At 39.7% G+C, this 27,271-nt stretch overlaps 1 protein-coding gene across 5 annotated transcripts; it reads left to right on the forward strand.

Annotated features, from left to right (window-relative positions):
• dtnba (dystrobrevin, beta a) lies at positions 1-27,271 on the forward strand. Of its 5 annotated transcripts, none has more exons than XM_053336499.1 (21): positions 1-322; positions 8,434-8,494; positions 13,156-13,247; positions 13,534-13,614; positions 13,734-13,947; positions 14,087-14,172; positions 15,178-15,332; positions 15,554-15,653; positions 15,871-16,037; positions 17,175-17,299; positions 18,572-18,643; positions 19,550-19,627; positions 20,675-20,762; positions 21,003-21,082; positions 21,615-21,728; positions 24,005-24,101; positions 24,534-24,687; positions 25,293-25,382; positions 25,534-25,581; positions 26,616-26,648; positions 26,769-27,271. In XM_053336499.1, exons 3-20 carry the CDS (start codon positions 13,157-13,159, stop codon positions 26,621-26,623), a joined length of 1,848 nt encoding a protein of 615 aa, XP_053192474.1. In that variant the 5' UTR covers positions 1-322; positions 8,434-8,494; position 13,156; the 3' UTR covers positions 26,624-26,648; positions 26,769-27,271. The 5 variants fall into 5 exon arrangements, with proteins under 5 accessions (XP_053192474.1, XP_053192478.1, XP_053192476.1 ...); XM_053336503.1 differs by having other exon boundaries at positions 26,619-26,648; XM_053336502.1 differs by having other exon boundaries at positions 3-322; positions 20,678-20,762.

Genomic DNA, 27,271 nt, shown 5'->3' on the forward strand with positions numbered 1-27,271 from the left:
TGTGAGCATACAGCCGGGGAGGGGGCTGGACTGGACTGACGGAGAGAGGAGTGACTTTCGGCAGCAGCGGCGGTGGTGGCGGCAGGCGGGTATGGAGGGTGTGAAACATGGCTCACCAAGGAAATAAATAACGGGACCGGGACCATATCATTTAAGCTATAAAAAAATACAAGGTAAAAAGGAAAAGAAAAAGATAGAAAGAAAAACAGGAAGCGGATATTTCAAGAGTGAAGAAAAAACTGGGTTAGAGCTGCAGTCGGTGCCGCACGCTTCAGTGTTGATGTTGGTATTTGGCCACGAATACCTGGCGAAAATAGTCCCGGTGAGTAGAGCTTGTCTCACACAGTCTGTCAGCGAAGGTAACTGTTTAAATGAAGTGTCAATGTATGTTTTGGTCGACTTAAACCTGACTTTTAATGGCAAGTTTCCCCCTAAGACTGGGCTATTTCAAGACCACATTCATTCGGGGGAACAAGGTGAACAGGGAGTTAAACTTTTTCTGCAATATGGCCGCTCAGATGTCACACAGCTTCCCAGAAGTAAAGTTAGTCAGAACTAAGTAGCTTTGACTCAAGTCTATTTGAAATGAAAGAGAGTCCAGATTTGAATATGTTTTTAATATTGTAAACTTGTACAACTTTGTCCAAACCCTACCTCCCGTGTGTATTGAACAGTTAAGCCCACTTTTCAAATCAAAACTACTACTGGTGTTTGACTTAAGCTCGTATCAGTGTTACTGTTACTCCTGTATGAGAGGATAGCCAGTCCTCATTCAAAAACTTGCTAATTTTACGTTACCTGGCCTATCGCCAAACCTGCAGGCGCACTGAAACATGACTTAAGACTTTTTTGGAATCTTTAATGCCCAATGTTCAGTACGGCATACACAACGTTATGTGAAATAGCTGTGATAAAAGTTAAGCAGCATTTATGTACAGTTACAATGCAGCAAGCTGACTGGAAATAGCATTAGTGTTAGCATAAGGATGCCAGTGTTAAAAGCTCATAAATCTAGACCTGTGGGGTCAGATGCAATGATTTATTACTACAGCCTGTCATAAAGGTGTTACCAGAGCTGTCCTGAGCACTTTTTTTGGCCACTAACAGAATTTGACAGCCCCAACCCTCCAACCCTCCACCCCCACACCTACAAATGTGTTCATATATAAAGTGCACATGTTAAAAGAGGAAAAACAAGGTCATCTCGATGAGATTTGAATGACTGATAATGATAACAAACAGTATCCAAAAGTGTAGATATGCTTTATATAAGACAAGTCACAGTCAACAGGTGTCAGTAGAAGAAAAGAGACAACAACAGATTTATTGTTGTTGTTTATTCCATTAATATGCAAAACCAATTATATGATTTTAAAAGGTTGGAGATTTGCATCCTGTATCACCTAACTGAATGTTTGACCACCACAGTCAGGCTGTAACTAAAGATTAGTTGCATTTTTCATAAATGAGTCAGGAAAAAAAAGCCCACTCAAATTTCCCACAGTACACTGGGGCATATTCAAACTTTTTTTTTAATCTAACCAAAGTCCAAAACCAACAGATATTCAATTTACTATCACACATGACAGCAAAAACATACAATCTTGACATTTGAGAAGCTGGAATCAGTGTGTTTTGTCATTCCTGCTTGAAAAATTACTGTAATGAGTGTCAAAACAGCTGCTGATTACTGTAATTTTCTGTTGATCGACTGAAAGAGAGAGAGTCAGCTCCAAAGGTAAAGTTACATTTTGGTTATATGACTGGTAATCCAACAAGGATGTTTAAAATTGTATCCATGTTTCTGTATCTCTATTAAATCCCAACCTGGGTTTTTTTTAAATCTCTGCCATTATCATTCTAACTTATCATCTCTTTAATAATGTCTTTGTTACACCTGCGGCTGCTGATCAAACATTTAAATAATGGTCAAGTTCACGAACAAACAGGGCAGTTTAGACTTCCACAGAAACACTGTGGAATGTTAAAAAATAGTGTGAGCAGGCAGGTTGCATATTTTTCCAAAGTGTTGCTCCCTGTGGAGGAAACTAAAAAGAGAGGGATCACCCCACTGATGGGATCTGACCCAAATTTCCCCCTGAAGACAAAACTTTTTTTTCCTCTCTCCTAGCAACAGTATAAAGCTTAGTGGGTACTTTAATTCACTAGTGGGCGATTTGTTTACATCTTTAACCGGGTGAAATGAGAGGGGGAAACGAGAATTAACCCTCTTTCCCCTCCCTCACATCTGCAGTCTAAACAATACACAGCAAGCTTTTGGATAAGCTTGATGCTTCACCTGAATATGAGCAGAAGCTCCTTCACCATTCCCACTTCCTAACATCTCATCTGAGTGATTCAGTTGTAAACAGAAAGATTGTAGTTGTTGTTGATTTACTGCTGAATTGTGTTACTGTCTCCACTGTGGGTGGGGAGATAATAGCGGTGAGGGTGAAACCTATGATTAGATGAACAGTTATGCCTATCCAGCCTCTACTTTATATAATTTCTGCAGAATTAAATTATAGTGAAATATAAGTATTCCTCATGTTGCATGCAGGAGCAGTTGAACGGGCCTCCTACACTCCTGAGGACTCACAGAGCTCCTCAGTTAAAGCTCAGATAGTTTGGAGCTGTGCAGTAAAATCCAGTGTAATAGTGGAGCCAGTTAACCTGAAACAAAGAGCTAAGTCATTACTCAACAGTGTGTTTGTGTACCATTGTGTTCTACGGGGACTGATACTGTGTTCATTGATCTGCTAGGTGACAAAATCCAGTACAAAATCAGTGGATTATTACAGTTGGATTGCGGTGCCAGAATAATAATAATAGTATTTGAAAACGTCTTCCTCTAGGAAAAAGAAAAAGACAAAAAAAGACTTATTTAGGTCTGTGGCTGAGACCCTGATTCAGAGGATTGTTTTTGTCATTGTCATTTTTTTAGCTGGTTTCACCCTCTCATCCAATATTATTATTATTATAATTATTATTATGACCAGTTATCGGGTTTTGGACTTTTGGTTGAACAAATCGAGACACATGTGGAAATCCGCTTTGACTCTGGGATATTAAAACCTCCATTTTTTAAAAACACATTTTCTGACATTATTTTAGGCGAAATGATCAATAGAGAATTGAATTAATGAACAGTGATTATAATAATTGTTAGTTGCAGCTAGGGCTCGGTATCGGTACTCGATACTTTAAAGCATCGACTTGTGGTGAAGAGTTGAACTGAATTGGTACATCTGAACTTTCTTTATATGAATGCACAGAGGATATCACCGTCAGAGCTGCAGGTTTGATTTACAGCTGATTGAACATCTCTACTCTGTCATGTTCTCTCTTTTTCTCCTTCAGTACAGATTACACACCCAACTTTCAGTTCCTACATTATGTCTTTGTTTTTCTCTTTTGCCTTCCTGTTACTTTGTCACCCTTTCCTTCCGGCTCATAAGAACATCTTGATTTTCTTGTTGCATTTCCTCCCATCTTATAAGTTCATCTCACTTCCCTACTGTGTTTCCTTATTTCTCTGTCTATGCATTGCTATGTCTCTCTTTATTTTCTTCCTCTCTTTCTTTGGACCTGGCTCGAGTACAGTTTAGACTACTTTGGTTCCAGCCGTGGGGGTCTTTTGGTCACAATCAGTCACAGTGTTGAAACACCTCCAGGGTCTGACTTGTGTGTGTGGGTGTGTTGTTTCAGGTACCGGTGAGGCGATGAAATACGATCCAGTTTGAGTAACAGATCTGTGAGGTTTTAAGGCTTATGAGATGCTACACTGTACTGTAGAGTGACTCATAATAAGTAATCATAGTAGCAAATGTTTTAATCACCAGATACTAGTAACCAACCAGGAATGAGTGTAGTAGATTCTTGTTGGGGTTAACCTGGTTCAACTTTTTCTCCGAATGACCCTGCAACTGTTTGCCGAAGCCCTCCTCTGTGCCAGAACTCATTGACTTTCCATTGAAGTGAATGAGTGGTCTGTGTTTTTTTCAAGCAATGTTTGTTTCTGTTTGAACAAGGCAAGTTTTCCCAATTCGAGGAAATCAGAATCACTTAAAAACACCATCATGAGCCCAGTTTGTGTAGAGTTGGTCAATTAATTCTTGGTTTTATGTCCATTTTGTGTTTTCGTAAGCTTAGGCACAGTTTTTTTTGGATTTGATACAACTTTTTGGACTTGTGGAATAGACTCCAGCGTCCGTGCCTCCAACTCAGAACACTACGGCCTCTGCATAACTTCTCTAAGCAGCTCTAGCATGTTAGCCGTCCATCTTTTAAAAAGTGTGTAACCAGAGATGCGTTGCTTCTGTTTTTACCTGCCTGGTGACAACCTCAAGGTCGTGCCGGGTCGGCCGGGCTGTCTCTATGCCAGTGCCGGGGGTCAGAGGGCAGGAGCGAGAGATGGGGAGAGGAGGGGGGAGGTGGTCGAGTTTTGCTTTCGATTCAACCTGCTCCTCGCCGGATCTAGATTTTGATCAGTGGGTTTTAGTTCTTCTTCTTATAGGGTTTAATCAACGCAGGTTTTTATAGACCAACAGATTTCAGCGTGGTATTTCTGTGTAATTCTGTCTACTATTCTTTCCACTTCTTACTTTGTATGTACTAGAAAAAAATGTCAAATATTTGCTGGTTTTCTTTTCCACATTTGTGGATTTTACTGCCTTTTGTATGGGAGCAATATTATTAGGTTTAATTGTTGGACTCTATGAACCAATGAACCAAAGTAATGTTTTAATTGGTAAAAACGTAAGTTGCTGAATCTTGCATTGATACCAACAGTAAAATTACAACTACTACACAATTAGAAGCAGTTCAGGTTGAAGCCTTCTAGTCAAACCCAGAAGTGTCCAATCAATCAATACATAGACATCTAGACAAACTGCATCATATCTTTTCAGTACACTTCTGGACCAGATCTGATTCATCAGGGACACAAACTGCATTCCTCCTCCTGTACAAACCTCAGATGAAATATTCCACTTTTTTGTTTTACGACAAATGACAGTTTATCAATTCTGTCTAAAATGTTTTAGGACCTTTGAGACTGAGCCAAGCCACCGCTAATGCAACCAACCCCTACAAAGAAGCATAAACATCCCAAGTTTCTCAATTTCCTAAAAACCCCTAAAATTAATTTAGAAAGTCGCCACAGAGCTTTTGGAGGGATTTGTGGCTCTGGCAAAGGAGCCTCATTTGTTTCATGTGTTACAGTAAAGGGCGGTTTAGAAAATAAATGGAGCTCGCAGGTATTCCAGCAACGTCGGTGTCTAAAGTTGCAGCATACTGTATATATATCATGTCACACACACACACACACACACACACACACACACACACACACACACACACAGTGTCAGGTCCTGTCAGGGCAGACGTTGAGCATAGAGAGCAGCTGCAAGTGGTAATGTGGTGTCATGCATGGTGTGTGTGTGGTGTACAGAGGGTGGTAAACACCCTCTCGCCCCTCTTTAGTGCCCGCTCGCCTCTCTGACGCCTGTTTCTGCGACGGTGTCATCGTCGTATCGCCTCTTCGTCGCTCCCCACTCTCAAGGGTTAAGTCTGTGGATTCACCTCCAGGACACATCAGCGCTGAGTCCAGTGAGGATACAAAAACTACAGACTTGTAATCTGGAACCTGTTTTTAGACGGAGAGCGACTGACTCCTTCTAACAGGTGTGTACGTATTTGTGTGTGTAATGTGTGCAAAAGAGAGAGTGATGTTTGTGAGCGGGAAGACAGTGTGGGTGTTTGTTTTCAGGACTGTTTGTCCCGATCAGGTGCTGGGCCTGTATAAGCACAATTTCTGTGTGTGTGTGTGTGTGTGTGTGTGTGTGTGTGTGTGTGTGGTGGCTGTAAATACACAGGTGCACTGGTTGGGTGGTCTGCATTGATGTAACACCCCACTTCCACACATGACACCACACCCACACAAACAGCCTGTAGTCATGCATGATTTCTTATGTGTATGTATATGTGCACTAGTTACATATCAGAGCACCATAGTTGACCTTATTTATTATCAACATGATATCCTTTAATTAGATTTCGATATTGGTGGAAACAATACTTCTTCCAATAGCAGAGATTGTTGAATACATTGTATAAACATGTTTGGACCTTTTGCTAATGCTCAACCAATCAGTGTTAAATAACAGACTTAGTTCAAATAACAGTCTAAAGTTAGAAATGGTCAAAGAATGAGTAAGCGAGACAAAGAATCTGACCAGTCAACCTGGCAGTTTTCGATACTTAGTGCTACTGTACACATTTTAGTCAATACTCAAAAAATATCTTAGCTCAGTATCTTGTCTGAATCATCAGCCACACTGACACACTGGTGCTACTGCTACTTTTGAAAATGTAGCGACAGGTTGATAATGTTTAATGCAGCGATTGAGATCAGTTGTAGCCATTTGTGGTTGGTAATCAGATCCTGTTGACTTTTGTTGTAGCATTTATCCTCACTGCTTTTGTTTTACAGTCGCATTTGAATTTCCATCTATGTGTGTGTGGTATCCTTAAGTCTATCTATTATAGTTTCTTCTTTATCAATACTAAATGTAGTTGACACCCATCTCTCTGCAGGTTTCTAGCTTCATTAATATGCAGTACATGCACAGAAATATAACGCATCTCATGTTTCGTGGTCATAAAATCCATAAAGCTTCACTTAGACTGGTGTTGGTGGGTCAATATCTTGAGTCTTTTGTTGTGGGAGTGTTGCCCACTCTGCTGCAGTGAGAGCTTGTCGAACAGATCTTAATGACACGTTAAATCGTGATATATTCTGCTCGGGTTGAAGTGTCTTGGAGCTTTGCCACATTTGCTTGTCTTATTAAATATCTGTCAGCTACACAGAGACTGCTGGAACAGAAGCTCTCAGCAGGGAGCTTGGCTGTGATTTGTTTCCAGCTTTTATAGAATACACACTGCATGTCAAGTTAAATACAGTATGGTCAGTGTTTGCTCTGGATTGACTGCTTTGAAAGACTCAGCAGCCAAACGTTTCTCAGTTTAAGAGCAGCTGAGATTTACACTAAAATGAGAATATCTGGTCCACCTTAAAGGTCAGTCCGCCATAAGTGAGCCTGGTCAGGTTAGGCTAACCCATTGTCTAGTCCTAACCCTAACCCTAGATTCAGGGCTAACCCGCTTTACTTTTTCAGCAGTTGAGGAAGTAAGCAAGTAAAGTTTATTTATATAGCACCTTTCACAGACAACAGTCAAAAAGTGCTAACACAATAAATCAAATCAACTACAATCATATAAAGATAAATAAAAACAAAGACAGCAGATAAAATATACAATCCACAGTATCCAAGGACCTCATGCTTATTGGGAGACTCTGCGAAAGCTTTGTGGCTGCAGGCTGGAAGTTGCACGACCTCCTCGAAGCGACAGACGGGACCTTTCTTTGTCTTGAGAGGCTGCAGCATTCATCAACTGACACACTGTCGTCTGTATTGTACATTTACTGCCGCGTTGAAAAGTTGCTGCTAATCTTTGCTCGCAGTCACCCTCACTTTACCGCCACTCGCTCAACCACACACATTAACACACATTAACGCCCTGTTCTTTAATGAAGCTTGGCTACTCTTATAACAGCACCTTATAAGTAGATGTGCTTTAAAGAATGAGGAGAGGGATGACTCAAAACAATTCCACAATAACATTATAATATTATCATAGTCACACAGTGTTCAAGTGAAATTCATTAGTCACCCGTTGATATTAATGATGGTGTGAAATTTTAGTAGCGGTGCTTGTAATTCTGCAGTGGTGGTGTGCTGCTCCAGAAAGAATAGGGGAAATAGTGATAATATAGATTACATTTTCAGTGTGAATAACCTCAAATGAGCCACAAATTTTGGGCGTAGAGCAGCAACTGATGCACTCTACTTTCACACCACAAATACCACCAATTAGGCTCTTTAAAGCAGGGCAACCTGTTAACACCTGTACGGCCAGGCTTAAACTGTGGTTGATGTTAAAGATCTTCTCCAGACATGTTTGAAAACAGTTTAAAATTCTTAAAATGATATCTCCAAGTCACTCATTGAAAAAAAAAAAAAATCTATAAATATGCAAAATTTTAATTGCTGCACACAAGACGTCTCCTGCTTCACTGGAAAGTCTATGTGCACTAAAAGCTGTAATTTTCCACATCGCACTGTGTAAGTTGAATACTGGACCACCAAAAGCTGTCAAACTAGTTGTGATGTCACAGATCCTGGTAAAAGGTCTGTGCTGATTGTCAGTGAGCACAGAGACACTTTTTAACCAGTCTTACCAGTGTATAGAGATGTGGGTTGTGTTCAGTGTGTGTCTCTACTGACCCCAGAGAGCCTTTGACCATTATTGTCTCCAGACTGAAAAGACTTTTCAAATTGCCTTTCTCTTCTCTCTGTGTCTCTCTGCTAGACGTCCTATTATTGAGGCTCCTCTGTCCTGTGTGACCCCCCCCCCCCCCCTGCACAGAGAGGTATGACCACACACACGCATGCACACACACATAATCTTACATAGGAATGCAGCAGCTCAGTGCATTCACTGAAGTTCAGCATTCAACTATATTTTCTCAAACCAGAAGCTAACCGAAGACCCCAAATGTGTCTGCGTCTTCAAAGTGTGTGTATTCAGAGCGGCGTGTGTGTGTTGTTTGTGTGTTTGTTTCCGTCAAGCTCAGCAAATATCAGCAATAATAAAACACCATGGTGTAACAGCGGTGCGTGTGTTGCCCCCCCACACAAACACAAAAAAGCAAAACACATGCAGTCAGCTGTACTCTATATGTCTCTCCACCTTCTTCCTCTTTCTTTTTTTCCCTTCCCTCTTTACTTAAATCTCTATATCTGAGCTCTTTAACCAACAGGGTACAATAGAACACATCTGTGACAGTCACCAGTTATATTAGCTGTAGAGTTTCCACTGATTATGTGGGGGCTTTTATTTCCACTGGAAACATACATACATGGTCACTGCTCATGATTCAAAGCCTTCAATGTCATTATCACTCCAATAACAATCCATTGTGAGTTCATATCCAACACAGCATCATTTTCTAAGCAGTGTGTTGTTTCGTCATTACTTTCCGACAAACACATTGTTTTTCATTTCTTTTAATAGCAGTAACAATTTGACAGTTGCCTTTTAAAGTGTTTTTATAGCCTTCTTGAAAAAATCTGATTGCAATTGCAAAACAGCTTTCGATTTTTCATTATCCTCTTACACTAAGATTGATGAGAAATGGCACAACTTTCTGACCCACCCTTTGGTTTCCTATTCACCCACATTAAGGCTATCATGATGTTTTTTTAATATAAGATAAGAGCAATAATAAGATAATAGATCATAAGAGGCGACACATTTCTGCCCTCATCCTGTAATAACTACTGTAATAATGTTATCTCTATCTCGAATGATTAACACATTTTATGGGCGTTTTATTGTGTGTGTATTAGATATGTGCCAAGTGTTGTAACACTTTCAAAGCACTCTGACTTGTGAATGAATTGTATTGTTAGTGCAAACTGATTCAACAGGATATTGTATGTTAATGAAATACTGTATCTATATTCCGATATGTGTTAATCTACTACCATCTTACCAAGTTTGATTCAGCCTGTATTATAAGTGACCTTGAATGGATGGACGAATCGGAAATTAGATTCTATGAAAGTTTTTCGATGTTTCTTTTTCTTTTTCTTGTTTTTCTTGGATTTGCATTTCCTGTCAGCAACCTTTGTGCTCTGACTCAGTGATTGGGAAAATAGCAACTGAGCTGTTCCTGGCTCTCTGACATAGTTGGGGGTAATTGCGGGAAGGGTAATTATATCTACGATGGTTTAAAGCTTTCAGAGTTAAAATAGGAAGCAAACCTCATGGACCAAATGTTCCTTCATGTCATAGACAGACAGACCGACAGACAGACAGGGTGTAGTTATCACCAAGGCCGAGCTGGAAATAACGATTTACTCACCATAGGAGACCAGTGCAGTAACTGGTGAGCAAGTGAGATATTTTGGAAGCAGTCATATCTATTTTGGTGGCTGATAGTCTCTAACAGCTTTTCTGGGTCTCTTATAGGGAAGTTTAATCCGATATGACTATTGGTCATAACAACATTTTATTCACTACCTTAGTTGTAGATATTTGGGAAATAATGACTCATGCTGCATTGTAGGAAACTTGAATGTAAAAGAAATAATACTTTCCTTTGAGTCGGACCATTATTAAACACAGAAAAAAGCCTTCTCGAAATCTATGTAGTTGTTCCAATATCCACTACTGCAGAAATTAGACAGTAGAAAGGTTTGACTGCTTGTTCCTCTTTTTTTTTCTCGGACAAATTACTCCCAGATTGAAAAAATACATCTAATTCACCAACTATTCAGTATTATACCACTGTAGGACATTCAACCACTCCACATTACACTCAAACTGCACATTTTTATCTGTCTTTCATTGAATTATTGTAAGTTTTTAGTAGCACCCCATGAAACACTAGTTGACCAAAGTTCTGTTGAAAGGTTTACACCCTGAACACTTACAAAATACAGGTGACCTACACTCAATACTGTACCTAAACGCCTCCTGTGGATACACAATGTGAGACTGTTTAGAGGCACGTAAAAACACGTCAGGCTTATCTACAGTTTATCGGGACAAACATGAGTAATTCCTTCTGAGCCATCATGCCAGATATTTTATTACATGACTATTTTGACATTTACCCACCAGTGTGGTGGATCGCCTCTGAAGATTTACTCACCAAACAGAAAATCTAAACATATTAGGCACTTGGTGGGTGTTAATTTTGGATCCTGACTGAGCAATCCAGGTTTTGTGTTACATGAATAAAGATTTACTTACTTACTCACATGGAGTAGATATAAGTTAAGGCCTGGCTAGATGATGGAGCGGCCTATTTGGAGGACAGCAGGCTCATTTTATAGCCTTATTGCAGGATCTGCATTTCTTGTGTTTATGATATGATACATTTAGACATATAGATCCAAAAAAAGCAGGATACTAGTCTGTTAGAGGAAGATTTCACTAATTTTGCTTTGCACCTTATTTTGCGAGCATGGAGTTGATATGTCAGGGTTGTGATCACTACTTGTTTCTGCTGCCCCCAAGTGGCCAAAAAAATCTATTGCACACTGCACCTTTTTACTTCCTTCAAAACAAAACTGAAAAACGGCCCAAAACAAACATATTAGTCAAGCAGCAACAAGAAATGAGAGTCCAATCAGAGCTGCTCATGTGTCAGTTCCTCCTCTTTATCCTCACGTCTGAACGCAGCATTATTGTACTTGCTGTTTGACCCTCTTCATGTTCTGTAGGACGTTTTTTATTAAACACAGTCGAAACCTGTAGCACGAGCTGTCAAGGTGGAAATCGCAGTGGAGTAATATGAGACGTTCTTTGACAGAAGGTACCTTGTAGTGTGTATTTGGTGTCTTTAACTCAAGGGCACATTGAAGAACAAGAACTGTTTACTGTACTGAAAGTGGTCTAGAAAACACACTTGATTAGCTGGGATTAACCGCCTCTTGAGTGTGTGAGTGTGCGAGAGAGATGAGAGGAAAAGAAAAAGCAGTGAAGCAGCTGTATAGAGATGCATGACACTGTGTGTGAGCGAGAGAGAGTGAGTGTGAGAGAGAAAGAGTGTGACTGAAAGGAGGAATCCTTCTTTTGTCTGCATGAAGCATGAAGTCTCCTGGGAAGCTTTCAAATCCTCTCTGGAATGTGTGTGTGTGAGAGTGACTGTCCTAGGCTACTTTTGGGGACTAATTTCAGACTTCAGACCAGTTGATTGTGTACAGCTCTTCCAATTGGGGACAGAAATTTTGGGTGAGTAGTTAAGGTTAGGGTAAGTCTACAGAAAATGAATGTAAGTCTATGCAATGTCCCCAAAAATGACCTAGGACAAAACAACATTGAGTTTGTGTGTGTGCATGTGTAAGGACATCACCAGTTTCTTAAGATGTGTGTGTGTGTGTGTGTGTGTGTGTGTGTATTAGGGGGCTGGCCTGTCACCACATTTATACAAGGAATGCAAATATTTGTGTGTGTGGGTGTTTCACTTTGGTGGGGTAGCATAACTGTTACCATGGCGACTGATACCCTCTGGTTTTTCTGTCACCTGACATCAGTGTTTGACAGTTCAACTAGCTAACGTGTCCTGTTCTCTCTCTCTCTCTCTCTCTCTCTCTCTCTCGCTCTCTCGCTCTCTCGCTCTCTCTCTCGCTCTTCTTTCTTTCTTGCTGTCTTTTTTGCTTTCTTTTTCACCTCCCCCTCCCTTCTCTCTCTTTCTCTGCACCCTTGTTAACTTTTTCTAAATGCCAGCCTACAGCTCAGATTTCATCAGCTGCTCTCATTAATGTGTTTATTTACCAAGCACTCAACTCATCCTCTGGTGGCCATGAATTTGACTCTCACTAAGCCTCTGTATGTGTATGTGTGTGTGTGTGTGTGTGTGTGTATTTAACAAGTACAGTACATCTGTGTTTAAATATAAAGTGTACAGTTGCAGCATGTTTACAGTAGTTTGTCTTGGGTGTCTTTTGTTGCATGAATGAGGTTGTATATTTTCTGTCGTCTTGTGAGCTTCTCATCTAGCTGTCATCTAAATTTAAAGCCTCTTGTCAAAATGTTGTACGAGTCTCATCCACAAGAAACATGAAGACCATTTCAAGAACGAATTGCCTGTGGTCTTTGATGTATTTCCTGCTATAGACCAAAACGGAAATGTGCTGCACAAACATAGCATGACTCACACAAAACAAACAATGTTTATGTTAGGAGCTGCAGATGAAGAATAGGTTTAAGATAACTGTGCACCACACTAGATAGTAACCGTTCTATTTAATTTTTAACATGTTCCCTTACAAATAAATCAAATGATGTATAATAACACCTATAATAGTTGAGTGCAGTGCATCAGTGGTCATAACCACACATACCTTTTGAGCTGCAATAATTTTTATTATTCATCAGTTTGATCATTGCATCGTCATTTATTTGATATAAATGTTTCCATAATTGTATTTTGCTTTATTACTTTACAGGCACAAGTCTTTTTTTCCCCTAAATTGAGCATTAAAACAGAGGGTCATGCTGTGTTGTGTTTTCATGCAGGATGGTGATGGAGGAGGGGGACCAGAGAGACAGAGGGAGGGGGGATCCAGCCACACCAGGGGCAGATGGAAGGCAAATCCTGAATGAGATTGGTAAGTGACCTTTGACCAGTTACATGGCTGTACTGTACTGCACCCTGGACAGAGTTTTATTTTCAGCTATGTGGTATTTGTTGTGTTTGTTGTGTGCCTCAAAATGCAAGAAAAGACTTTTTTAACTTTCAGTTTTTGAGATTTTGTCTTCCTATTTGGTGTCTTTAATGGAAAATGTTTATAATGCTGACAAATTGGATATGATCTGACATTCATGAGATTTAGTTTCTTTACTGATGCATAATGACAGCAGGGTTTCTGAGTATCTTCTTCTTCTTTGTTTCAGCGGAGAAGAACTTTGACGCCATTTGTCGCTCTACATACCGAACAGCATGCAAACTGAGATATGTACAAAAGAGATGCAACTGTGAGTCCCCACTGCTCTCCTTTTTCAGAATGAAATCAATAGAATGAATAAATGTAGATATGCTTCAAGACTCAATTACCTTTTAACCCAACTACCCACTGTTTTTTTTTTCATTCAAGTGCATCTGATCGACATTTACAACGTGATCGAGGCGGTGCGGGACGCTGGTCTGAACGCCGTGGAGCTGAACGCTGGCATCTCTGTGACCAGGCTGGAGAACCTGGTGTCCTCCCTGTTCAACCAGCTCAGCAAGCGCATGCCCACCACACACACCATCAACCCACGAGAGAGTACCGTGCTGCTGGTCGGATTCCTCCTGGCTGCCATCGACAGGTAAATTTAGAGAAGTCACTGTATGAAGATTTCATTTGTTAACTTCCACGTCCTGTTTTTTTAAGTGAAATTGAAAGAGACATATACCGTAATGTAGTGTGTGTGTGTGTGTGTGTGTGTGTGTGTGTTTGCGTTCCAGTGATCCACACAGCCGACTGACAGTGCTCTCAGTCAAGGCGATGCTGGCCACACTTTGCGGTGGGAAACTTGTAGATAAACTTCGCTGTAAGTACCAGCAGACACCATCACGTCTGACATCTGTCTGATACAGATCAATTATTCGGCATTTCTCAGTAACACTGGCACGAGCTTGTTGACTTCACATGTGGGCCTTGTGTAAACACAGAGATAGAAATATTGGTAGCATTACAGCAGCAAGAATACATTGTTTTGAATATTTGGTATTTTGTTTATATGTTCACGGCAGTTCACTGTAACCAACATTAATTATAATGTTAATATGCACAAGCAGGATCCTGCAGTGCCTTAGTCGAATGTTAAATAGAATTATAGTATGTGCAAAAAAATCTCACTTTGATAGAAACTATGTTACACTATGATACATATTACAAAAGTTACATAATGAAACTGCTAAAAACAAGACACATGCTGTTTATTAGCTGTCTGACAAACAAACAAACAAACAAACAAACACACATTCATGTTGGGTTACTGACAGTGGAAGAAAAAACACTTTTTTATCTTATGTCTGTCACCAAATCCAGATGTGCAGCTGTGATATTTTAGATGAGCTGCACTTCAAATATGCCAAATAGTGATGCACCGTTCAGGTCTGAACTGCCAAATTTCCAACTGTATCAGCCAATCTGGTTGGAGATGGAGATGATTGCTTTTATCCAGACTTGATCTGAACAGTGGCATGCAGTGACTGGATAAAGTGGAGTATGAAATTCCAGCAGTGTGTAATATATAGTTGAGTATTTAAAAATGTAGTACAGGCTGCAGCATTAAAGCAGTGAATTGTCATTTTAGTGTTGAGAGATGTATGGAGATGTATACATGTTACTATGCCACCTTGTGGAGAATATGTGTCACTGCTGCAGATTGCTCATGTTAACTTAATATAACTTACTTTTATCTATGCTGTTGTGAGAAGAAAAATATGTCACATTATGGAGACCAGTTGGAGTTGGGGTTATTGTTAAAGTCAATGAATAACTAATAATAATGTCATCTTCATTTTTATTGACAAAAACAATGTGTGTGTAGATGTGTTTTCTCAGGTATCGGACTCACACGGTGTGTTGGTAATGTCAAAATTTGACAATTTTTTGAGGGAGACTCTCAAGCTGCCCACTGCTCTGCATGAAGGACCGTCCTTTGGCTACACACACACCTTAGCGCGCTCATGCTTTCCACAACAGGTACACACACACACACACACACACACACATACGCACACTTATTACACTGTTCATAGTCAACTGGATTTTTTTGTGATTCTGTGACAACATTAATTTTCCACACAGGATCAAAAGAGCTGAATCTTATTTTAATCTTTTTCTTTTTCTTTTCATTTTGGAGCTTGTATTGTGACTTTTTGTGTGTATCTGAAGACTGTGTTATTATTGTTGTTGTTGTGTAGAAAAGGGTGATGCTCAACATGTTCCTGGACATCATAGCTGAACCTCCTCAGTGTCTTGTCTGGCTGCCTCTCATGCACCGCATGGCCAATGTAGAACACGGTAAACAAACACACACACACACACACACACACACATACACACTCTCACACACACTGTCAGAACATACATAAACATCAACTCTGCTTTTTTACATATTCAGCATTCATTTTTCTAAAATAAAGTTTAATTTGTACACATTTTTTTAATCTCCTCTTGATAAACTGACTTTTTGTGAGACTATCAACTACATATTCTGTCTCTTCTTTCTTTCTCTCAGTCAGTCATCCAGTGACGTGCTCTTACTGTCGTGGCAACGGTATGATGGGCTTCCGTTATCGCTGCCTCCGTTGCCGTGGCTACCAGCTCTGCCAGAATTGTTTCTGGCGTGGCAACGCCAGCGGCTCTCACAGCAACCAGCATCAGATGAAGGAGCACTCATCATGGGTGAGTCACTGCTGACTACTGACTACTGACTATTGACTACTGTATCATCACACTAGGGGGCACTGTGTATGTTAATGTTTGTGTGTGTACGTGTACTTATTTAAGTTTCGGGAACATAAGTCTGTTAAAGCTGTCACATTATGGGGACTTACCTCTGTTTTGTGTGTGTGTGTATTTGTGTGTTAAGTTAATTCATGACAGATCATCACAGCATATCCCAAACTTGCAAGTTTCATTTAATACACTCAGATAGTTAATCCAAAAATGATGTTTTGGTAATTATGATGTACTGAGGTTCAAAATCTGAATGGAAATGTCATAATCCCATACATTTACCATAATATTAAAGAAAAGTCACACTAGCCTGAAGAGGAAAATGTTTTCAGTGAAGAAATGATGTATTAATACATGGAAAAAGAGCGGCTGAATTATTCATCACTAAAGCTTGGCATAAGTTATCTTATTAATGTTTCAGGGATAAAACTCATTAGTTCAGTAGTTCAGCTCCTGCCTGTCCAACAACGTCAATAAAGCCACTCTAATTATCCTCAGCAAACTTAACATATCATTTCCTACAGAAGTCAGTTTTAGGCTACATTTCATTTATTTGATGACCTCCTTCACTTCAGTATACTGGTGCTTATTTTTACAGTTAATACCTGTCTAATATCTGTCTATCTAAATGATTTGTTTTGGTGAAGTGTGCTCCATGCTCCTGAGTTCTCTGCAAAATCACAAACTAAAGCCACTACGTGATTAATACCAGAATGACAAAGTCATTTATCCACCTGAGAGAAAATGTACAGGAAGATCTCCCTCTGAAGTCAGGAATGAATTTGACTTCACTCAGCCAGCTGTATTGGATTTTATAATACTTAATCACACGCGTTTGAAAGGGTGTCAGAGGGAGACAAAACAAAAACCCTACCAAGATCAATTTGAAGTCAATTAGAAAAGGTGTAATACTGTAAAAGACATGACACAGAGTGACACAGTGAATGTTCTACAATTGCCACAGTTTGCATGCAACAACCTAGACCTAGACGTCAAAGAAACATTGCTTACGTACATTTCTGGATGAAAAAGCTCACTCAGTTTTTTGAACACTGACTTTGACATTTGTTTAACTGTGTTTAGAAGTCGCCGGCGACTAAGCTGGGCCGAGCCCTGAGCAGGACTCTGGGCTGCGTATCGTCCAGGGAGCCCCCCCACCCCGTTTACTCAGAAGAACCTGTGAGGACCCTAAACCTCTCCAACATAGTGTAAGACCTCACAACACACACACACACACACACACACACACACACACACACACACACACACACACACACACACACACACACACACACACGTTTGGGAATCAAGCCTGTTCAACCTTGAGATGAAAATCTGATCTCATGTAAATGTAAAGTTGAATGAATAAGAATGATATTAATAACACTATTTTTCTGCTATGGATACATTTAGATAGATATTCCAGCATGGTAGATTTATTCAAAATTACAAAAGGAGAAATCATTCATTTAGACTACAGAATTTAATTATTTTAATATTATCATCACAATACAATTCCACTGCAAGAAGGGTGTAATACGTTGATCATTTCTTCATATGTTTAGTTTTGTCCGACCAGCAGTCCAAAACTCAAACATATTCAGTTTATTGTCATGTATGAAAATGAAAAGCATTAAATCATCACATTTATGAAGCATTTCTGCTTAAATAATGCCATGTTAGTGCTGCATGAAACACTAGTTAGTGTTCAGTCAGTCGCTGTCACTGTTGAAGAGCTTTGTAGCATATCAGTAACAGCCAAAAGCTGAGTGTTTTCATAACAGAGTTTTCATAACAGAGTGTGAAATATTATACAGCGTGAAAGTACCTAGTAGCAGACTCCTGTTTCATGTCTTTTGGTTAAAACCTGCAGAATTACATTTACACAGAAAGTGCAGATGACATGAGAGAAAGAAAAAAAAAAAAAGTTCCAGCTCTGCAGCCAACCATTTTGGTGGCTCCACCCCTCGTGGTGCGATCCACAGTGTTTGATTTTCCAAACATTGGCATACTGAATCATTACAGACCTCCAAAGCATTAGGCTTGTATTAGCACCCAGGAACTGCACTTAGCACAGATGTGAGTATGCTTACAATGAGGCTGCGTCCGACTCTTTTACCTCCAAACTTATTTTTCTTTTTAGTTTCCCCACTTTATTTAGTCTCTCTGTCTCTCTCTCTCTCTGTCTCTCTCTCTCTCTGTCTCTCTCTCTCTCTCTCTCTCTCTCTGTCTCTCTCTCTCTCTGTCTTTTTCTCGCTCTTGTGATCTTTGCCCTGTCTGTGTTTGCTCAGACCCGTTCAATTCACTATTGCATGAATGCACTCAAAAGCATGTGAGAGTGTGTGAGTACGTGATAGGCAGTCCTTTGTGTCTTAATGATTTTATGTTGTTACCCTTACTAGGTGTTTGCACAGTTGATCATACGGGTCTGAATCATTATTTCTGTGTGTGTGTGTGTGTGTGTGTGTGTGTGCGTGCAGCCCCTCTCAACCCACTGGAAACAGCAGTGAGGCCATGTTGCTGTCTCCGTCAGTGCCAGAGTCATCCAAGAGGTAAAGACTGACATTAAGAGTTGAAAAATGCCAGTTTAGTGTTTGTCGTTGTTTTCTGTCTGATTACAAGCTTGCACTTTTTTTCTGAAGCTCGACGCCACCGGTTACATTGGAAATGACTTGAGTCAACAGCGCTGGGCTTTTTAATAGCTTGTTGCTTCTACATTAACTTTAAACTTTGAATTACCTATTTCATTTATCTGATTAGATTTGATAAAAATAAGTCTCTATGGTAATAAAGACATCTGAAAAGAAAATAATGTACAGGTTCAGCAGAAAATATGCACATTTATATCATGCTGTGATTTTATAGTTATCTACAATACCTTTTTATCTATGTTACTATTTGCTTATATGATCATATTTTCCTGTTTCTAGCTCCTATTCTTTAATATTTCTACATAAGTCAAACATTGAAAATGGTCTGGATCTTGAGAAAAGGTCTGTAGTCTAGGGACCTTATCATTGTATCCCTTACAAACTCTGATATGTGGTATTGCCAATATATTACATAACATATTATTATTAAAGCAGAGAGATGCCGAGTCTGCGAAATAACAGCAATGCAATGTGTTGAGACATGCAAAAAAAAATGTTAGAATGAGAGAAATGACCTTTTATTGTATGAAAACAGTGACAATGAATGAAGAAATGAATTAAATATGTCAAGATAGATGTGATACAGTAAATTGTATATAGACTGTATAGTAAATAAGAATATATAATGATCTAAAAAAATAAAATACATATGGTAGATGTGAAGAATCAGTGCTGTATTGACAATACACTCAATTACATATACTCATCAAAAATGTATGGCTGTCAGCGTGATTCCTTGTTGTTTATTTCCTGTCTGTTTTTAAATTTCTTTTTCTTTTTTTGTGTGTGTTTTTTTCGGTCATCCAGTCTGGCAGGGGCTCAGCGTATGAACGAGGAACACGCTCTGATCGCCGCCTATGTGAATCGCCTCCAGAGCAGCCCGCGGTGAGAGGGGTGCAGGGACTCAGCGGGGGGTTGGTTACATAAGAGAATAAGGAGGGGGGATGTAAGGTGCAGTACAGTAAGAATTTAGCTGAGTCAGACTGAATCTTTTACAATGAAGAGCAAAATCTTACACAGAATCTATTCTATTTTAGGATCAACTAAACTCTCCAAGCTGTTTGTTGGCTGGTTGGTTTCCATTTCTGCAGTGTGTTAAAAACTGCTGCTCACAATCAGCTTCTTCTGCAACATTTACACTCAGTAGCCAGTCATGTGTTAAAGTTATGACTACTACTTTAATGTAATGGCTGTGACCAGTATTTGTTTAGTTTAATTAAGTCAAGTAAAGTCAATTTTTACGCATTTTTTGACGAGTAATTTTATTTTGTAAAACCAAATATCACAAGTCACAAATTTGCCTCAATCTGTACAGCAACACATCCTTTATTTTTAGACCTTTGATTCTGATAAGGAAAAATTCCCCCATCAAAAATATGAAAAAACATGACTACCTTCAAGTCAGTGTCAATTAGTTTTTCTAGTCATCAGATGTCAGTTCAGTGTATATATAATTCATCAAAAGCCTATCAGAGCCTATTACAGTAACTAGAGGGTCAGCTAGTATGACTGAAGATGCCAAACCAGAGATTAAAGGAAACATTTGTCCTCTAAATCGTGATTATAGTCATTTTGTGGAAGGTAATCATATTGAAAAGTTACATTTAAATTGCATATTTATATTCAATTACATTTCACTTGTTTGTATCACTGCCGAAATCTATCCTCCCCCTCAAATGTTAAGTTTTTCATCTTGGATTTATCTAAGGTTGCTCCTCTATTTCTGATTTGTGATTAGTTTCATTTTTTCCTAATGTGCTGGAACCTGTTGCCAATTATGATATAGGCTCCTATTTGTCTCCTCCAGTAGCTAAAAGTTAATATTTGTACAACATCAGAAAAAACTGTTTATAGATCATTGAAATAGCCATATCAACTAAAATAAGCATATCAATCATAACTAGTGTATATTGCTCTTGCTCTGTGTGTCAGCAGCGTGGACAGTCCCAGCAGGCAAGACGAGGAGCACAAACTGATCGCGCGCTACGCCTCCCGACTGGCAGACACCGACAGCGCAGGAGTGAGTCCGAAACACCTCATTATCTCACACGCTGTAAACCTCAGATATAATAATACACAATTACACGCTTATGTTAGATTTACATAGCATTTTAACACACAATGGAGAGTTGTCTCTCTGATCTTAAAGGAGCTTTTACTAAATCTTCTTTTTGTCATTAAATATAGAACAGTAGGTGTAAAAATCAATGAGCTAACCCAATGTGTGTGTGTGTGTGTTTGTGTGTGTGTGTGTTTTCAGGTGATTCCTAACCGGAGCATCAACTTTGATGTGAACAAACAGAAGAGGGAGCTCATTGCTCAGCTGGAGTGTAAAAACAGGTAGAAATGTGTTAAAACTGTCTCTTTTTTTAGGTGTATTTGTGACTCTATAAATTTGCATACTGAAGCTTTACTAAACCAGGATTTCCAGTCTTTCTGTCTCGTTATGACTAGCTAGTCTCCCCACTAAAATATGCAAAACGGTAGTGTTTTAGTGTTTACAAAGTTGCACTAAATGACTAAATGATACCTGTACCTTAACTAAAGGTTAAAATGTTGAGGTAAACACCTCTAAAGCCTCTACATTCTACACCTCAGCACTTGTGTTTGCTGACAGGAAAGTATTTCCCTTCCTACTGAAAGTGCTCCATCCGTGTGTTGAATTTTTCTGCTTATCTATATGTCGACAATATAGCTGTATGCATGTGTTTGACAGCTTGTGAGGTTTATATTCTCTAAATTAAACTTTAGTTAAAGTGTTACTTTCCTCCAAAAATCTGCAAAAAAAAAAAACTCCTGCAGAACTGTTATGTGTTCAGTCATGCTATGCCTCCCCTGCCTTAGCTTGACCAGTATGTTTTTCATTTCCCAGAGAGATCTTGGCAGAGATCAAACGTCTCCGAGCAGAACATGACGCGGCGTGCCAGCCCAGCCCGGAGAAGGGCAGCACCAACCCAACTCTGCTGGCTGAGCTTCGGCTGCTCAGGTAAACACAGACTCAGCCAGAGATCAAGCTGCCCAGGAGCTGCATTGACATCTATATACACATTTAAAGCATAGAAGTAGTCGTTAGTTGTTTTTTTTTGTTTTCCACTTGAGGTTTGACCCAAGCTCTTACAAGTCACACCCACAGAAGTGAAGCATTAACATAGTTTGAACTTTTCCATCCTCCTCATTTCTTCATTGCTTTTTCAGCATTATGTGCCACAGCGTCAGATTTGGCGGGAAACCTGCTGCGTTGCTCTGCAGCACAGAGGGAAAGTGCTTTATGGCAGATGGCAGTGACAGATGGTGGAATTTTGGAAAAAGCCAACGTAAAAAAAATCGGCTCCAACATGTTTATGCTTTTCAGTAAAAACAAAAAAACTCCCAAGTAGGAGGAGGGGCAGTTAGAATTGATGGTGTTTATGCGGTGTTGATCTAGAACAATAACAATCCTGCTAACATTATCTGAATGCCATGATCATAGAAGGTTAGGGCAGTAAGTGCTACAATTCTTTATATACTGTATAGAATTATAGCTGCTTTCAGTTGTGATGGTAGCAGCCAGTATACATAGCTGTCTGCTACAGTGTCTTCTCTGATACGACCACTGGGGGGCGCCCCCAAGTCAAAAATGTTAAAATTTTACACATAGTGGCTTTAAGTTTTTTTGCAAATGACAGTATTTACAACTTAGTTTTTGGTCAGTTTTTTGATAAGAATATTAAAATTTTTATATATTTACTTTGTTATATATTTGAAGTCATCCCTATTCTGAATTCTATGATAGGTGGATTAATCAACATGCATGTGTTTAAAACAGTTCGATAACATTAATGACTCACTCAATGACCGTCATTTAGGGATATTGCAATCTTTCTTTATGTTCTGATAAATACACTTAACTCTTTCTTCCTTCCTCACATCTCATCATAAATACTGCATCTCTATTATCTGCTGTTATCATCCGTTATATGGCTATGTAGAGTTGTGCAATGGTGCAGCATCTTGCAGCTCATTATCACAGGAATCTTTCTCATTAGCACCAACCCACATTTGACATTAATGAGAAATTTCCCCTATGTATCTGTGTGCATGTGCAAGACAAATATCTAGCAGTAGGTCTCAGTTTGAATCCACCAGAAACGCAGCAACACCAAATGATTAGAAACTCTGTTATAATACAGAAAGTATTTTTGTAACTTTTGTGTTGATACCACTGTTGAATCTTTACTTCAGATGTAATGACTCGAATCTGAAATCGTCCTGTATGACTCAGACTCTTGTTTTCTATGTTTATTTACTCTTTCTTCCTACCAAGTGAAGGGAAGCCAAGCAGGAAAGAGAGGAGTTGTGTGTGTCCCCGCTTTAAACTCCCGTCCAGACCGCATAAAGCTTGGGAAACAGATTGTAAACACCTATCTCATATTTTTTGTTTGTCTTTTTTGTTCTGCGGTGATGGTCTTTGGTTGCAGTTTGGATCCAGTGTTTTGTATCGCTTTAAGTACTTGGAAAGCCTGACCCGGTCTAGAGCATTTCCACAGCGTTCAGTGCACAGTGTTTCTGTCATCGGAGGACTGGTATATGTCAGTATTGATTATGTTTTCAAGGTTTCAACATTTGGTTTCAAGGTTGTTGTTTTTTGGTCCCAGCGCTCCATTTTTTGGTCAGCTGGCTCTCCGAGTCTCCTTTTGCAGCTCTGAAACAAACGATAACCCAGGAAAAAGTCAAGAATGTTTGACCTAGTGTTCCCTCCTTTGATCCGCTGCAATCCAGGTTTATGTCTGACCTGGTTTCTTTTTTTTTTTATCCTTCTCCAGCTACTTCGCTCTCTTAGGAGTCTTTTAAGGATGATACTGTGCTTCAAAAACACGCTTGAGTAACATCATTCTCTCATTTGGCTAATCTGGCCATAAGTGTAGGAGGAAGAGAGGAGTTTTGGCAGTTTCCCAGCTGTTTCCCATTCATTTGTCAGCCTCATCCCATGCAGCCAGGACTAAAGGGCATACCTATAATCACATTTTGCACAGGAAGACCACTTTACAGATTTGCGACGTGCCAAAAAGAGATGCACACTGTACTCAGACATGCAGTATGAGAAGTGTAAATGGGCCTCGTTATCCAATTTCCTTTCCTGTATTCTAGTACATTTTTGACTTCATATTATGCCAGTTTGACTGCAGCTTGTGTCCTCTGTGAATCCTCTGTTGCTGTATTTCTGCCTCCCGATATACTTTCTAATGTGACAGTAATGGAGGGGGTTCGGTGTGTGCGTTGCAGACAGAGGAAAGACGAGCTGGAGCAGAGGATGTCGTCTCTGCAAGAGAGCAGGAGGGAGCTGATGGTACAGCTGGAGGGGCTGATGAAGCTGCTCAAGGTGACACACAAACACACACACACAAACAATAGTCTTCAGCGTTGGTGTAGAGGGCACCTCTCTCTTCCTGCACACTATCCGTCCTCACTTTCCCCTTCTGCTGTTTCCTCCTTTTTATAATTTCACCTTTTCTCACTCCCGACTGTATCTGACCTCTTCTTTTCCATCCTTTCCCTCCCTGTTTATTTTCTGACTGTCCGCGTTGTGGCCCTGTAGGATGAGGAACAGCGTCAGGCAGTAAGTCTATCTCCCAAGTTATGTTCTTGCAGCAATGTGCAGCTTTGTGTTTAATTGGACTTGCCTTTTTCTAGCAGTCACCAGAACATTCTATACATTGTGGAGATGATGTCAGCTCTTTATTATAGAATAGAGAATAAAATCTGATCATGTGAATTTAGAGGTTTTTGTAACATCCACAAATCCATCTCTTAGGCGCAGGCAGCTGGCTCTTCTCACGCCTCTCCTTCTCGGCCGAGCCCGTCAACCGTCCGCTCAGTAGGCACCGCGTCTCCCCAGATGCACATGTCCCCCCCTCAAGACTCTTTGGCCGGGGTGGGCGGTGATGTACAGGAGGCCTTTGCTCAAGGTAAGAGAGAAATGTAGGTTGATGAACTTTCATTATACTGTATTTGTTACATCATAGTCCATTTAGTAGGAAATGGTCCAAAAATGTTTATATGTTAATCCACTACAAATATAATGTTCTATATAATTACTGAAGACCTTTGTTAAGTCTACAATGTAAACCACTCAAGAAGCAATAGCGAGGAAGTGATTTGTTTGTCAAAGAGAATGTAATGAGCTCTGTCACAATGAAATAATACCCACAGTTCTCCTCCAGCTTTTTAATATAACTGTAAGGCAATTTGATGAGTTCTGTTTCATTTTAAATGAGCTTTTAAGAAAATAAATGTGTAAGAAAGAGGAAATACCTCAAAGATTTTACTTCATCACTTAAATTGCATTCTTCTTTGTTTTCACATTAAGTCACCAGAGATTAGATTAGAGAATGGAGATGAAGTCAATGATAAAGCCTCACAAGAATTCAGCAATCAATATATTGAGTCAATGGTTGCCACGGTTAGTTAATGTAAGATGTATTGTAAGTTTCATACAACAATGTGCAACACTAGATAGAAATTATTGTGTTTAATTTGTCGGTCTTTTATTTTTGCATCTCCTTTACTCCAGGCCCAAGAAGAAACCTGAGGAACGACCTTCTGGTAGCAGCCGACTCCATCACCAACACTGTGTCCTCACTGGTCAAAGAGCTCCACTCTGGTACACACACACACACACACACACACACACACACACACACACACACACACACACACACAAAGACACTCTGTATATATGAAACTGGTTAAAAAAATAAATCCAGCCTGAGCATGCATTCATATGTTGACTTTTTACCTTCCTTTGGGACTAGATGATGGTCGGGAGGAAGAGGAGAGGTTGCTGAACGGGAAGGACCGAGGTAAATTCTTCTCTTTATCAAGTGATCTTCTACCTACTCCATCCATTTGTTCTTTCCTTTCTTTGTTTCTTTTACTAACACACTCATTTTAAAGACTTTGGGAATTCACTGATATGGGTTTTTTGAAAGCTGATATCAGTGTTGCTGAATTAGGGCATGTAAAACTAGTGATTGTTCTAATAATCAGGCTTTTTAAATGTTAACTTATCATGTAAGACCATCAGCAAACAATAAAATAACAATAATATAACATGAATAAAAAAAACTGGCAAAAACAAAGAACTTTTTTCCCACAATAACTAATTTTAGAGGGATTTGTCCTGTATATTTTTAAATATACGATGGTGAGACCTGAGAAAGTTCTGACCATCGTTTATTTAAAAAAAGAGAGAAAGTTCAGTGCAGTGAATCCAAATCTTATTTTACTCGAGCGCACATTAAAAGTCGCTCTGGATAATATCATCTTGCACTCGTACTCGCGTTTTTTCTCCACCCATCTCACTGTTAACGTCCGACCGCGTGCACACAGCCCTCTGCACAACTCCGCTCATTCTCCAGGTGCTCTCATCGTTATTGTAGCAAGCTTCATTAACGTGCCATCTCATTAGCCGCGCTTTATGGAGCCCCTCCTCTTTACGAGAGGACCGCCTGCAGAGAAGCAGCGGTGAGACTACTTCCTGGTCTGCAGTCTGGGCTCAGACTAAAATCCCTCATTAGAATACTAACCTGCACTACTAACCTGCCGACCCCTCGACAGCCAGACAGGAGGCCAGGGGTCAGCCCCGCGAGTCCAACACAGTTAAGTCTTTAAATTTATAGAAGAAGAAAAAAATTCCATCTAGGCTTCCAACAATAGTTTTTTTTTCTTTCTCTGGAGTTGGTCAGGTTGTGTAGCACCTGCCAAGTACAGTCTTGTTTCATGTTTCTATGGTAAAAACTGGCCTGGTTCTTATTACAGTTTCTGGCAGAAAGTTGTAGCACTTGTTTCACCTTCAGATTGCACAATCCTCCACTCACTTATTTTCTCTCTTTAGCAGGTTAAAATGATGGCAGAACAAACAAAAACAGTAAGTGATGTCATGTAATCCCCCTTTTTTACACTCACCTGATTTAGATGAGACTATTCCTTTAATTCTATATGACATGAATATAAAAACTATAGTCTCACAATTTCTCTCTCTCCTCAGACAGTGTGATGTTTCAGTTTCATCACGGCCAAAGAAGACTGACCCTGCCGGGATTCAAGCGTATCTTCTAATATTCATCGTTAGCCAATTGGAGGATTAGAGCTCCACTTGTCAATCAACCAATCACGATGCTGGACACCAAAATGACCGCTGGGTCCCTACTGATGTATAGCTGTGATTCTGTGTCTGTCTTGTCACTGTGGTTTTTAACGTTTGTTTTAGATTTGATCGCGCGTAGCTAAACGAGGAATCCGAAGCCTACTGATTTGTACTGTAGCGTGTGCGCATGTGTGTGTGTGCTCTGCGTTTTCGAGGTGCGAGAGGGACGAGCAAGTGAGAGGGACATCGTGAAGAGACAGAAAGACGTTTTTGTGTTTTTTTTTAAAAGAAATTTACAAAACAGAAAAGTGTAAGAATGGAGATACTGGAGGATGGAGATAGTGGATGTGAGAGAGGAAAAAGCGAAGGAAAAACAAAAGAGGGACAGATGTTAAAAAGATAAG

Source organism: Scomber japonicus, chromosome 17 (genome assembly GCF_027409825.1).
Source record: "Scomber japonicus isolate fScoJap1 chromosome 17, fScoJap1.pri, whole genome shotgun sequence".
Taxonomy (NCBI): Eukaryota; Metazoa; Chordata; class Actinopteri; order Scombriformes; family Scombridae; genus Scomber; species Scomber japonicus.

Bases quoted from the DNA above. Each gene is read 5' to 3' on its own strand.
- dtnba (XM_053336499.1), top strand. From the start codon at position 13,157: ATGGTGATGGAGGAGGGGGACCAGAGAGACAGAGGGAGGGGGGATCCA. The intron at 17,300-18,571 runs GTAAGACCTCAC...GTGTGCGTGCAG, and splicing joins CTAAACCTCTCCAACATAGT to CCCCTCTCAACCCACTGGAA. The intron at 21,729-24,004 runs GTAAACACAGAC...TGTGCGTTGCAG, and splicing joins GCTGAGCTTCGGCTGCTCAG to ACAGAGGAAAGACGAGCTGG.